Source organism: Sciurus vulgaris (assembly GCF_902686455.1).
Source record: "Sciurus vulgaris genome assembly, chromosome: 14".
Classification (NCBI taxonomy): domain Eukaryota; kingdom Metazoa; phylum Chordata; class Mammalia; order Rodentia; family Sciuridae; genus Sciurus; species Sciurus vulgaris.
The window spans coordinates 67,026,573-67,041,715 of NC_136475.1; the positions used below are offsets into that span (position 1 = coordinate 67,026,573).

The window sequence follows — 15,143 nt, forward strand, 5'->3', positions numbered from 1 at the left end:
TCAGTGTTTTAACATTGTTGTTAGAATCAAACAAGATAAGAATGAAAAACGTAAATTTTAATCATGAAAATAGATTTTAAAGATCTTAATAAAATACTAGCAAATTCCACATTATTAAGGATAGACTTTATTCCCAGAAGGCAAGGATGGTGCAGCATTCAAAATGTATTTATGTAATACACTACATTAAAGATTAAAAGAGAAGAGTCATGAGACTCTTCAGTAGATGCACCAAAAAGCATTCAATAAACTTTTCAGTAATTGATACCTTAAAAATGCTTAGCAAATAAGAAATAAAAGGAAATGACCTTCAGCAAGCCAATTAAAATACCACATCATGGTCAGACTGATTCTACTATCACATCTCAATATTATTTTACTGAACAAAAGAAAGAGAAGCATGAGGATTGTAAAGAAAAAAGTTAAAAGATGCTTTTTTGCCAATGATATCATTTTCTACATAGAATATAAAACTCTGTAAGTAAATAACTAGAATAAGACAATTCATAGTTGCTAGATATGAACAAATTTTGTAAGCAATTTGAAATTTTAGTAGGAAAAAAGAACCTTTTCAAATGGCATTGAAGTATATGTAACACTAAATGCAGCCAGACACAGTTGCACATGCCTGTAGTCCCAGCTACTGGAAGACTGAGGCAGGAAGATCACTTGAACCCAGGAGTCAAGGTCAGCCTGAGCAATGAAGCAAGATGCCCATATGAAGAAAAAAGAAAGAAAAAGAAATAAATATAACCAAAACACATCCAAGACCCTTGTGTAGATATCCCAAATTATTGTTTAAAGACTTAGAATAATATTTGAACAAATGAAACCCAGCGTCATATCCATGGATGGGGCCAGTGATGTAGCTCATTGGTAGAACACCTACCTAGTATTCACAAGGCCCTGGCTTGAACCCCATCACTACAAGAATAAAAAACAAAATTACAAAAAGAGACTCAATGTGAGAAGGAGGTTAGTTCTTCACAAATTAATCCACAAATTCAGTGCATTTGCAATAAAAATCCAAACAGAGTATCTTGTGCCACTTGACAAGATTCATATGGAAGAGCCAAAGACCAAGAATAGTAAAATAAGTGTTGAAAAATACTTCTCTATGTTGAAACATAAAATGATAGTATTAAAGACAGTGTGATATCAGCAGAGGCATAAATAAGTAAAAGTGGGGCAGAAGAGAAGGCCTAGAAATAAACCCACATGTAAATGGAAACTTACAACATTATGTGTCAGTGGAAAAATGGTGGACTGCTTGACAAATGATGCCTGAATCATTGTTATCTGCAAGAAACAAAATTGTATTTCTATCTGTTACATGTGAACATATGTATCAAATACATAAATTTAAAAAGCAAAACTCATATTTGCTTTGTTTATACGTATGCCCCATGTCGTCTATTTCCACTTCTAGGTACCTTTCCTCAGAGATTGATATATGTTCTCAAGAAGTGCTAGGATCGTTATTGCAGCATTGTTTATAGTAATGAAAACTAGAAATAAATGTTCACCATAAATGTGCAACCGGTGGAAACATTGAATATAAAGTTTATATTGATAATATAGGACTTATAATATAAATGTGCATGAGAATGTTAAATACCAAATTTATAATAGTGCTTATCTTAGAGAGTAAGGAAGGCCAGAAGGGGATCCAGGATGGATATATAGGGGATGCAATCTGTATTTATTTTCATTTAAAACAAAAAGCGAATGTGGTAGAATGTTAGGATTTGATAGGTCAGTGTTAGATACATGTGTGTATTTCTGCCATTCTCTGTATTTTCTATATGTTTGCAATATTTTATTTTAAAACTTTAGTTATCAAAACAAATTTCTGTGACAAATATTTTGAGTGAATTTTTAAAATTTTTTCTTGTCAAAAAGATTAATAAGTTCTGGGAGGGGATGTAGCTCGGTGGTAGAGTGCTTGCCTGGCATGAACAAGACCCGAGATACAGTCCGAGATACACAAAAAATATATATATATACATAAGCAAACAAAGATTAGTACGTTCTTTATAGTTTTTAAGTTCCAAATGTAAAGATGCCTTGTAAATATGCAGTTGCCGACATTAGGTATTAATTGAAATATTGCTATACAAGATAGAGGAGTGAAACGATGCTTATCAGTTGAACTTTTGTACTATTAACAGTAATTGAGCTGTTCTTGCCTGCTAGTTTGTCTACAAGACAGTGTGCTAGCTTTCTGGAAACATGGAATGCAAGGTAGAAGTTTTAGATCTAATGAGGTAAGTAATCTCATTTGAATCATGTCCATTAAATAGTCATAAAAAGCCCAGCACAGGAGCATGTGCCCATAGTACCGGCTACTTGGAAGCTGAGACAGGAGGACAGCATGAGCCAAGAGTTAGGGGCCAGCCTGAGGCACTATTTCTTTAAAAAAATAAAATAATTTTTAAAAAATATTTTAAATAGTTACAAACCATTATTAAATCTACTTCAGTTGTCTTTAACTGTGGAAAATACCTAAATGGTACCAATGATACTTGATTTGCTAATTGAATTAATACATACTGTATTCAGTCTAGTGATAGAACAGTGGCATTTACTGTAGAGCCACCTCTCTTGCCAAACAACTTCAGTGTGTATTTGATGTACTTCTAGATAATCACCCTCAAATCCAGAACAAGAACTTCCTTAATACTGCTAAAAGTGAACCAACCACAATTTCTTTGAGTTTCCCCATCATGATCTGAAAAAAAGTGCTGATGGCAGCACGCTCTGTCCTGAGGCACCTTGTCTGCCTCATATTTCTGTGATAATGACCAAAGTATGCAGTGAGGAGAGCGTCCTACATTCCTCTTGAAGCCAGCTTGTCTCTTGTTTCTATTATCCTTATTAATTTCACATTTATGATTTTTGCCCCTTTTTATTAACCTTTAACTGCATCTCCTGAGCCCTTACTACCTTACAGTAATCAGTTAAGTTGTGCAACATATTTAATTCCACTCGACGTTTGTGTTGGAATGTGCCAGGATTATGAACAAGACAAGTACTTGCCCACTATAAAATTATAGGCAAGTAAAATCATCAAAAATTCTTCCACTGCCTTCAATCCAATCTCAGTAGATCACTTGATCATTATCTGATCAACTAATAGTACTTGACCATTGGAAGGGAAAACAAAAACCTCATATGCCCTGAGCAAGAAAGTAGCTCATTTGTGCCCTGTCATGCATTAAATGCAGAGCCTTCTCTAGCAAAGTAAGAAGCAGCTTAGTGGTCGTGAACATGCATTCCGGACTTGAGACACCCAGGTTCAAGTTTCACCCCTGCAAGTTAGTAGCTGGATAGCCAGGACATATCTATTAACTTCTCTCTACTCTATTTTTTCGTCTGTGAATTGAGAGTTGTTTAGATAAAATGAAATAGAGCGTATGATGTGCCGGGCATGGTGCCTGCCTGTGTAAGCATTAAAGAAAGGACACTGCTGAAGTTTCTAGCAGTGATTCCCCTGAGCAGGCTTACTTCTCAGGAAACTGTTTCAGAATCACCTGAGAGAATGGAGCATGAAGAACAGTCCAGAGCTGCTAAACACTAGTTAAAGAAAGAAAGGTATCCACCTGGCAGGATGGCGTGGTTTAAAAAAAAAGGAAAGAGAATTTTGTCCAAAAGTAATCACCTGAGAGACTGCTTCAATTCAGTGCCTCTAAAAACATCATTTCCTTCTAGTAGGCCAACATCCAGGTATACTGGAATGAGCCGTTGTCACCAAAGTGAGCGTGTGTGCGTGGTGCCACAACTGAAGAATCAGGAGTGTTTCCCAAACCTCTAATTGTAGGGGTTTTAATGGGACAAATTTAGTTTTGAAATCAATTTTTTTAACCTGCTAATTTGGGAGCAGGAGTTACTGCCATTATATTTGGGATATTTTGTGTTCAATATGCTGTGAACATTGGATTTCTTCTGAGTCTTATTCTTTCTCCCCATTTGGTACTTGGTCACATTGAGGACTTTTTGAAGGGTATATTTCATCACCACAGTAGGTGCCTGTTTTGCATGGTATTTGCAAAAATCTCTCTTGCATGAGGAATCTTTCATCATTTTTTGTTGGCAACTTTGGACCTCAAAAGTTTAACTCTCCTTTCCTTTCTCAGTTCCCTCTTTTCTTAATTCAGTATTCTGTGTGCCACACCTTGAACCACCACACAGGGCTATTTCTAAAATATCCAATAAAAACCATTCCTGTGTCCAATAAAGGGGGCAGAATGAGAGAGTATATTTTATCAGAAAATATTATCTCAAGAGAATGGGAGCCAGGTGAGGTGGTGCACATCTGTAACCCCAGCAGCTTAGAAGGCTAAGGCTGGAAGGTCACAAGTTTGAGGCCATCCTGGGGAACTTAGCAAGGCCCTGTCTCAAAATATAATATAAAAAATAAAAAGAGCCAAGGACGTGGCTCAGTGGTAAAGCACCCCAAAAGAAGGGAAAGAAAATTATTTTGTATCCAGCACTTCCTTAAATAGGCTTACACCTCCTCCTTATCAGAACACTGCAAGGTACTCCTGCAAGGTGGATTTTTTTTCTATCCCAGTTTGCAGAAGGCATGACTTCCCAGTAGACTATATGCCTTGTGTTGTGTCACAGCTAGTAAGTAGTAGAACTAAGATTCAAACTCAAGTCATCTGGCTTTAAAATACTTCTTGTTATACTACACAGTGGCCTGGTAGATAAAAGAACCAGATCTAAGTGGCTTACTGCTGCTAGTAACTTTGCTATTAGCATTAACATAAAGACTGAAAAGTTTCAGGTTAATAAAAAAGTGATTTTTGTTCAAAATGTTTTTCTGGGTGTCTATAAAAGTAGTTTTCCTTGACTTATGTTTATGATTAATTCCAAATTAGCCACATTTTTCCTGGACTCACATTGCCTCACAAGCTGATAATAAATAAAAAGTCATGCAGGGATATTTTTTGATCCTAAGAATTATGTTTCTTTTCTGTTGTATTAAAATGAAATGCCCATATAATATTTTGTATCCTTAATTTCAGAAATTAAATTTATATTTTAATTGAACAGGTAACGCAAGAAATTTCAGATAGTACAAGAATTTTCAGGCTGCTTGGATCTGACAGGTATGAAAATGGTTTGTATTAAGTGCATAGTATTAAACATGTTTCTAAATCCAGCATGAAACTGGTTTCTTTTTCCAGAGAATCAAAATTTCTCAGTAGTATGTTCAACGATGTATTTTTCAAACTTTATTTAAAAACCTGATCTTAAAAGTAATAGGAATTTATAGATCTATCAGTATTATTTTGCATTAAACATAATACCTGGTCTGATTTACAGCAGAAGAAAGAGGAAATACTATAAGTTAACAAACAGAACTTTTCGTTTTTAATGCAAAATAAGATTTTGGAGTTCTGATTCTTCAACTGCAAAATATTTTAGAATTTGTAAGAAGGATTAAGTTTCTCTAAATTATTCCTAGATTATAGGTTTCTCCCACCCTGCCACCCTTCACTCCCCAGCTCTCGAAAGAACAGTGGCTTAGAGATAGGAGGGTAGGGGGCAGCAAAATTACTTCCCAGAGTTGGAACTGGCCCTGTAATCATAGCAATAGTAAATGATTTCTGTCCACAAATCAAATGAGCAGCATTTATAGAGGCATATAGTGGAGAAGCAATGGAAAATTTTTCTGTTAACATTAGTTTTCAAGAATAACTTTGTTTTGTTATATGTTGTTTGTTTGTTCATTACTTTTAGGGTCGTGGTTTTGGAAAGTAGGCCAACTGATAACCCCACAGCAAATAGCAATTTATACATCCTGGCGGGTCATGAAAACAGTTACTGAGAAGTGTTGTGCTTTGACAGTTAAACTATAGAAAGAACGAACACTACCGCTGCAACATTAATGGATGCTTGAAGCTGTACAAAAGCTGCAGTAACCTGGCTTCAGTTACTCGTAATTTATTGTGGCATGAGACGAGATGGGGAAATTTTTTGTTTTAAGTGGTATGGATATATTTAGCATATTGAACCACACAAGTGCTTAATTCATTGTTATGTAATCTTTGTACATATAGGCAGTATTTTTCTGTGAAACTTCATATTGCTGAAGACATACACTAAGAACATATGTAGATATGTACTTTTATGAGATGTACAAGTAAGTGTCTTATCTGTACAGATGTAAATGTTGAAAATGCAGTTGGGGTTAATATTTTAAAATTCTTTAGTATATTCTTGGGTGTGGTTATATTACAAAATGGGATGCTGGCAATGAAACAGTACATTTAACACTATTGTATTTTTATTATATGTAATTTAGTAATATGAATATAAATCTTGTAACTTTTAAAATTGTAATGGAGGCTGTAATCATTTTATAATCTTGTTTTTAATTTTAATGCAAGTACACTGGTGTTTATATTTGCACAAAGTATTGATATGTGATGTATTAAGTCACAAAAGTAAGCTGTGACATTGTCAATATGCATTTGGCTCCACAACATCTTTTTTAAATGTATTTGGATTGTTTTCTATGTGAAACAAACCAATTAACCACCTGTTGTAGTAACTGATCTTTTTATATTTAAGCAGAGTCCGGTAAGATTGCTTGTCTGTGCTTCAAAATACCTTTGAAAAAATTTTAAATCACAGAATAACGGTACCACAGTGTAACACTGCAATTGTTGTCTGAACTACAGTATGCACAAAGAATAAATTAGCATTATTATTAAAGAGTTCACACTAAGCATTTCATATAATCACACTGAAGAACTATAACATTCCATAGAGTAATGACGTTCAAATTTCTAGTGGAATTTTTGCTTTTGTTGGCCTTATTTTATGATTACTTTCATATTTCTTTTGATTTAGAGTATTACCACATGGCCAAAATAATTTAGTTACTACCTCATACAAACAATATAATGGTTACTACACATCAAAGGAACTTAGTTTTGGTTAAAGTCATTTTGATTGCTTTTTTCCAATGAAATATGTATATACCAAGTTTTAGCAAAATGCACACTTTTGGCTCTTTTGGTATATTTTCTTTATATTTTACTGTGGATATACACTAAGAACAAACTAAATTGTGATTTATGGTCTTCATTTATTTTAATTGATAATGGTTTTAAATATGTTCCTGATTGTACATAGTGTAAAATAAACATGTTTTTTAACATGCTGTTGTATAGTAGCTTGTCATCTGGCTTTATAGATAATAACACTAAAATATGTTAAAGGGAAGAACTTCATTTTATGCTTAAATTCTTAAGTATCCAATCTGATCACTCAAATCATGATTTTTATTTAACCTGTGATCCCAATTTTATAAAGCAGTAATAATCCCATTTTGAAAACAGAGCATCTTTTGTAGAATTGTAAAGTTCTGATCCGAAAAGCCAATTAAACATTCATAGTGTTTTGGTGAATACAGGGATAGGCAAACAGACCTCAGCCCAATCCAGCCACCCCGCCTGTTTCTGTAAATAAAGCTTTGTTGGAATACAGTACCTCATATTCATTTACCTATTTGGCTACATTTTTTAGAGCTGAGTGGTTTCAAAGAAACTTTGTGACCCACAAAACCTGAAATTTTTACCCTCTGACCCTTTACAGAAAATAATTGGCTGAAGCTGGGTTAGAGAGGAAGGGAGAGTATTGAGAAATACAACTCTGGAGGTAAGGGAGGTGGTGAGGTGAAGTGGGAAGCCCTGGATTGGGTGGTCAGAAGGAGCAGTTTCTATTGCATAAGCCACTACCCATCACTGTGACCTTGAATTGTTTACTTTAGAATAGTTTCCATGTCCAAAATTGTATAGGTAGTAATAATCATAACAATTGTATTCATACATTGCCTTGCTTTCCCCAAGCACATGAATAATCTTAGCATTAATGACTATTTTAAAACATTTTTACTAGAGTAACATCAAGTTCATGGAAAAATGTTCAAGAAATGGAGATTCTGTTCTTAGTATTTATTGACAAAGTTATTGGTCCTTTCTCTGGACCACTTTTTTCTAGTTTCCAAGACCTATAATGACTTATATAAAAGGTAATCATATCTCAAAAAAGGTTAATCATCACATTTAACTTGACGTCACTTAAAAATATTTTCAGAAGATAAAAGTATACAACTGTTTGTGAATTACTCATAAGCTTTTAAAAAATAACTGCTGAAATGATTATCTTTGAGGGTGAGGCCCAGTAACCTTTACTTCTAAAAAGTTATACAAATTATCGTAATACTCCAGCATGAGAACCATCTGTGGAAATTAGCATTTCTGACTGATCAGAGAGAATTATCTTTAATGACAGTTAAAAATGCAAATGTCTAGGCTCCACCTAAGAGTACACTCAAATAAAAGAAAGCTACTCACTTAAATATTTGGAAACATTTCTTCAACTGAAGTTCAAACTGCCCATCTCATTTGGTACTTGTATAGATACTGATCTTGAGAAGAAATCGATCAATTATTTATGGGCTTATTGGCATCATTCAACTTGTGTGTCTCTGGTTTTAGCAGAGATCAGAAAATAAAGGACAGATAGGTTATATCAGTTTTCACTGTGAATGAAGAAGAGGTCAGAGTGTGCTTAGAAAACTAATAGGTAAATACTACAGGTGTTGAATTCATTTTTTTTTAATTTCTATTTTTTTTTAGTTGTAGATTGACACAAAACCTTTATTTAATGTGGTGCTGAGGATCAAACCCAGTGCTTCACACGTGCTAAGCCAGCGCTATACCACTGAGCTACAACCCCAGCCATTGAATTCATACTATAGATAAGAAACTGAAGCACAGAAATTGCCCAGGGCTCTAGACTTCTTTTTACTCTTGTGAGACAATACATGATAATTTACAGTTGACTAGCACTGGAGAAAAGATGGAAAGGGCATAATTCCCAGCCAGTATTAATTCATCCAAGAACACACTTGGAAAATCAAGGTTAATGGCAATAAATAGAAGTAAACCAGAGGTACAAAAAAGGCTGTGTCTAATTCTGGTTTTGGAAAAGGAAAGCCTTTCTGCAGAAAGATGTGTAGAGCAGTAGAGGATAGATGAAGTGTTTATCATGTACTGGGTGGGGGTGGGGAAGTAGGAAGCTGTAACCTAGACATGCAAAAACACTGCGTGTTTAGGGAAGAGTGACATTAAATGCAACAGAGCTTGGGATACCTGGATTCGAGTTTCAGGCAGGAAGCTGGAGAACAAAAAAGCTGATAATGAAGAGTTTATTACCAAAGTAGAGAGGAGTCAAGCATTTCAAAACTTGCAGAGATCAAGTACCATAAAGATGAAAATAAACCAATGGGTTTGTATATAGTATGATTAATCACCTACATAAGATGTTTTGTTGTTGTTTTGGTTTTGGTTTTGTACTGGGATTGGACCAGGGGCACTTTATCTATGAGTTACATCCCCAGTCCTTTTTAGTTTTTTACTTTGAGACAGGATCTTGAGAAGTTGCTGAGGACCTGAATTGTTGAGGCTAACCTCAAACTTGGAATCCTCCTGTCTCAGCTTCCTAAATCGCTGGATTATAGACATGGTACCTCAGGATGAGAAATTCTTTTAACAGGAGCCATGCAGAAATGAGTAGATGGGACTAGACTTGAATTTAGTGGAAGGTCCTGAAGGAAGAAGATACACTATTGTTTCTGGGTTACATTTCCTAAAAATAGAGATTTGAGTATAGAAGGGAAGTTTGACATCCTAAATCTGGCCATGATGGGGGAGGAGAAGCATTTTACTTATGTTTAAAGTACACGTGAGCTCAGTAACATATGGTTTCTTTTTTAAGTTAGTTTTTAAACAAATGGGTAAGCTTTGACAATTCTCTTTCCCAAGGTTAATGCGTTTGTCTCCACATAGCATTCGTCGTCATGTTATTTGTTTGCTTGACTTCTTTCTGGGTGACAAACCGGTGCCCTACTCTGATTCGGCCCCAGAGTCAGATACTAGAACTGTGCTCGCTGAATTATGAAAATGCCATTAACGAACCACAGCTAATGAACAGCTGCTTGTCTCAACAGCCTTGGGAAGTTTGCTGGAAAGCTCTTTCCACAATAAGGTAAGACCAAAGAGTAAAGACTCCTGGCAGAGACTTGCAAACCCGGGGTCTGCCCCGCCGGGAAGCGAGGTAGTCAGCATTCACCGAAGTGCCTAATCTGGGGGCTCTTGATGCTTTGGGAAGGGACAGGGCTGAGCACGATCGCGGTGTTAGACGTTGTGACACGTTTGCGGAGCTGCTCCCTATCGGTCGCTGCGCCCTCGCCCTGACGGCTCGGGCCCGGAGGTTACCCACCGCGACTCGGAGAGGGCGGCCCGGCCGCGGGCGCCCGGGACCCGGACCGGAAGCCGCCCGCCCCGCGCGGCCTGAGCGTCGCGGTTGCCGGGGCGACGCCGCCGCGGCTCTGCTCGCTGGGAATTGCTGCGCCGCCGGCGGCCTGCTCCGAGCGACCTGCCCTGGCCCCGGCTGTCCCGGCGACTGCGTGGCCGGCGCCCAGACGGCGCCGTAAGTGCCAATTCGGGCGTCTGGGGGGACCCGGGTGGACGGAGAAAGAGGTGGGGTCTGGGTGGAGGCTCCCGGGTGAGGGAACCGGGAAGAGGAGCGGGCTGCCTTCCCCTCCCGGCCCCAGAAAGACCAGCGAAGGGGCGGAAGCGACAGGTGACTCCCAGCCGTCTCACGACCGGCTCGGTGCGGATCCCTGGGCCGGGGACGTGCGGCCGGCGGGCCGGGGCTGCGGGAACGCGCGCGAAGGGCCGGGCGGCGGAGGCCGGGCGGCCGCCCCCACGGAGAGGCGTCCCCCGAGGAAGGCCGAGACCGACCCGGGCGCACTCAAACTCTTACCTAGATTGTGTCAGTTCTGTGGTCCGCTAGTTTTCTGAGGATGATTGTAATTAGTGCCATTGTATTGTCACCAAGACAACTTTATACCTGCGTGTTTGGGTTCTTTTGAAATGCAGTGACTCGGTGTTGTTTACTGAATTATTTTTTTTATACTGTGAATTGAACACAGGAGTGCTCAACCGTCAGCCACATCCCCAGCCCTCTAAGTTTTTTTGTTTTGTTTTGTTTTGTTTTTCTTTAGAGACAGTATCTCACCAAGTTGCTTAGGGCCTCGAGATCCTCCTTCCTCAGCCTCCTAAACCGCTGGGATTACAGGCGTCTGCCACCACAACTGGCTTTCAGTATTATGTTTTTAAGACAGACGAGGATGATTCGATAGCCCATTTTCCTGATAAGCATCTTAAATATAAATACACTTTGGTTTCATTGGAAACAACATAGCAGGTTGTGACTTCAGCTTGTAGAATCCCTAACTGGTCTCGCCTGACCTTTAAAAGCTCTCCTTTCCCCCATCACTCTTAAAGCCTCTGTTGAATTTCCTGGAATCTTTTAAATTGGGAGATTAATATTTTCCCCCACTCTTTTCCTACTCCACTTCTCTTGGGGTTTACTTTAGGCTTATTTAAGTCCTCAGGGCTTGGTCTTTTATACAATCATGGGAATAAATGGACCTCCAAGTGTTTTCTTTTTTTGTGTGTACTTTGTTTTGCAGATCTTTAAGGGAAATTTCTAAAGAATTTAATAATACATTCAAGTGTCTGTTTATCTACCTACTTGTAGCTCTGTTTATCTTTATAATCACTAGTGGTTCCATGTCCATACCTGTCTTTGCCTTGGTACAGAGAACTTCATTACTTGGTAAATGTTGAAGTCAGGAGGCCCTGTACAACTTCAGTTGAAGGTCACTGGTAACTATGAAAAATGTTTTCTACCAGTTGTATCTATAGCCTGCTAATATCTATGTCACCATTTAATCTTGATTTCCTGCTCAAGTATTGTATTAATAATCAGAATGCACTTACTGCCTTTGCTTAAAACAGAAAGTCGTTTTGTATATTCAGTGGGAAGATTAGCAAATAAAACAGTGCTGGGACTTTAAGAGAAGACTACCATGTGCCAATGGGCTGACAGTGCAAGAATAAGGTGGTACATAAAGTTTTAAAACCGAGTAGGGGAAGTAAGGTGTGCAGAGAAAGAGCCTGACTTTGGCAGAAGGCTAGGCAGGAAAGTTAGACTGTTTAAGATGAACAGGATTTCAGGGTCACACATTCCAGGCAGTGATATAAGAAGAGACTTAGAGACCTGAAACTGTTTGAGGATGAATCTGGGAGGCATTGCTGGAAAGGTAAATTGGGGCCAGGGTGGAAAGGACTGTAAATATCATACCACGATTTGAACTTTATTCTGTGGCCTTAGAGGCCAGAAGACATTTTTGAGGAGGGTTGATCCTGGAGCATATTGATGTGGAAAAAGATGTTTTTGTTGTAATGGAAGTAGCTGTAAAGACGTTGGTTAGTTTAAAATAGGCTTTGTGATATAATAGTTTCAAACTTAACAAAAAAATAGTACATGAACTCCCATATATCTAAGCTCATTAATTATTTACTTTTTTGGCTTCATTTGTTTTATTTCTTTTCTCTCTCTTGTTCACTTTCTGCCTTCTGAATATATGTGTACATTAATTTTTCTGTACCATCTGAGACTAAGTTGCAGATGTCATGTCTCTTTACTATTAAGTACTTTAGCATTTAATTCCTAAGAATTAGGACTTTTTTTTTTTTACATAATCACAGTTTGAGTTACCAAAAATCAAGAAATTTAACATCTAATCTACAGACAGTACTTCTGCCAATTATCCCTGTATTATTTTTTTTAGTTTCATTGAAATTCATCTTTTCTTTGTGGATAGGTTTTTAATTACTTATTTAGGTTTTTTTACTTGTTATAGGTGTCTCAGATTTTCTGTTTTTTTCTTGAGTCCAGCTTGGTATTTTGTGTCTTTCTAGGCATTTGTCCAACCATCTTGACTAATTCAGGTGCATAAAGTTGTTCATAATATACTCTTAATTTTTTTAAATTTCTCTAAAGGATCCTAATTTTCCTAATTTTGATGAACTTTTATTTTTCTTTTTTTCTCTCCCTCTCTTTTTTTTTTTTTTTTTTTTTTGCTCAGCCTATCTAAAGATTCATCAATTTTATTGATCTTTTCAAAGAACCAATTTTTATTTACTTTTTTCTTTTTTCTTTTTTCTTTCTTTCTTTCTTTTTTTTTTTTTTTTTTGATGAGGGTCAGTTATTAAGCATATTGTTGTTCCCTTATATGTGAATGATTCAATTTCGCTGTTTTCAAGATATTCTCTTTGGTTTCAGCAGTTTGTCTATGTTGTGTTAGGGTATGAATCTTTTTGTTTTTATTCTATTTGGAATTTATTGACTTTTCACATATGTAGGAATCAGTCATTATCAAACCTGTTGGGAAAAAAAGGAGAAGAATAGATAAATAGGTCAAATTGCTACTGAGAGGGAAATAAGAAAATAAATAAGCCAAGTAGCTGGCATGCCTATAATCCCAGCTACCCAGGAGGCTAAGGCAGAATAATCATAAATTCAAAACCAACTTCAGCAACTCAGGAAGACCCTGTTTTAAGATAAAAAATTAAGAGGGCTTGGGATGTAGCTCAGTGTAGCCCATTACCACAAATTTTAAAACGAAAGAAAGAGAAAGGGGGGGAGAAAGAAAAGATTGCTACACTCAAGCTACATAATTAAGCTTCATTTCATATTCACAGTTTGCTCATATTCCATAGTAAGTATTATGCTTATCAAATAGGTTAAAGTCATAAATTTATGAAGTTCTATATCAATAACCAATAACTTTCTGAAGCAAATTTGTAGTTTTTCCTCCTCTCTTTCCAACCACCTCTTACTATACCAAACAAAGGCAAATGCATGCATATTTTTAACTAAATACCTTTAATATAATAATACCTAAGTAAAAATATGGTATAAAAATAGGGTTTTCAGAACCTAATCTGTGATAGATTTCCCCTAAATTTCTTCTGTGTGTATTCACTTGAATTTTCTCCTTTCATAAGGGACTAAAATTCACTTTTCAAAACAAAACTGTAAAAAAACTATGTTAGTAATCATTTACCTAAACACTTTTCCCTATTGTTTATTTTCATGGTAGCAAATGAGAATAGATGATTGGTTTCTTTCCCCATTAAGATAATCTGTGGATGGAAAAGACAGTATCAGTGAATTTTTTAAAAATGCATATTTATTTGAAACATGAGAAATTTTACAGGTGTTTAGTTCTTGTACATGACAGTAATACCAAGACCGAGGTAAGATGGTTCTTCAAATTGTACATTTTGGTGAAGGAACTGAGAGGCAGTGTATGTTGTGATTCAAATTGTGATCTTTAAAGCCTGACTGGGCTCTAATTCTGTACTCTCTTTTCTCTGCTTCATTTTCTCATCTGCACAGGTGGATAAAATAACACCCACTTTGCAGAATGTTTGTGCAGATTATATGTAAATAAAACAATGCTTTTTAAGTGCTATTATACTAATAATTACTATTAGATTATCTTAAGAAGATATGGCAAGATAAATGGGTGAGATTTTTCAGATTCATTAAACTTTTTATATTTTTCATTTCTGGGCTAATTTATTTAATGATGCTGGCTTTATTTGTCATTTAATGTTTAATTCTGTCACAAACAATCACGAATGGGTGATGTAGGATGGAAAAATTAAGCACAGTTTTTCTCTAGAAATCACTGTGGATACAAAAGCGCTCAGAAAGAATTAATCTACCTCCTTTTTTGTGTGATATCATTATTTTCTTTGGGGACTAAGAATTATTCCCCCATTCATGTAAAAGCTGAGAGCAATAAATGATGGATACCCTGGAAAGAGTTTGTTGTTTTCTAAAGCTGCTTTGCTCAGCAGCCCATGTTGTCTCTTTCTCTCCACCAGGGGGAAGTCTAGCACTTTGTACCATGTCTCTTCCTAGTAATTGAGGCATTGATGTAAGTTAGGAGGGAAAAGGTAAACAACCATATTCAAGAGTATGAAATGTTCCTTTAGCTGGAATTTACAGCATTATATCTTAATCATTTTCTTGAAGATAATAAAAACAATAAGCTGAACAAATTTCCTTCCCACAAATTTGTGTAATTTAACTGACCCATTATCAGAAACAATTCATGAAATCTTTGTGATCACTGGAAGAATTATGCAGAACTAAACTAACTAATAAAGCAGCATCCAGGTACTCTTTAGCTGCAC

At 36.6% G+C, this 15,143-nt stretch overlaps 2 protein-coding genes across 11 annotated transcripts in view; both read left to right on the top strand.

Annotated features, from left to right (window-relative positions):
* MAP4K3 (mitogen-activated protein kinase kinase kinase kinase 3) overlaps nt 1–7,177 on the top strand; it is a 190,596-nt gene extending 183,419 nt beyond the window's left edge. For 5 of the 6 annotated variants that reach the window (XM_079109878.1, XM_079109879.1, XM_079109880.1 and 2 more), the window contains 3 exons: nt 2,197–2,267; nt 5,059–5,114; nt 5,749–7,177. In XM_079109878.1, the coding sequence (XP_078966004.1) occupies nt 2,197–2,267; nt 5,059–5,114; nt 5,749–5,836 (215 nt within the window). In that variant the 3' untranslated portion in view covers nt 5,837–7,177. Of the gene's footprint in view, nt 1–2,171; nt 2,268–5,058; nt 5,115–5,748 lie in introns of all 6 variants that reach the window. The other variant, XR_013759017.1, reaches the window with a different exon arrangement.
* A 3,189-nt stretch (nt 7,178–10,366) lies between these two features.
* Nucleotides 10,367–15,143, top strand: part of CDKL4 (cyclin dependent kinase like 4) — a 66,319-nt gene continuing 61,542 nt past the window's right edge. For all 5 annotated transcript variants that reach the window (XM_079109896.1, XM_079109899.1, XM_079109897.1 and 2 more), the window contains exon 1: nt 10,367–10,512. The gene's annotated coding sequence lies outside the window, so the exon portion shown is untranslated. The remainder of the gene's footprint in view (nt 10,513–15,143) is intronic.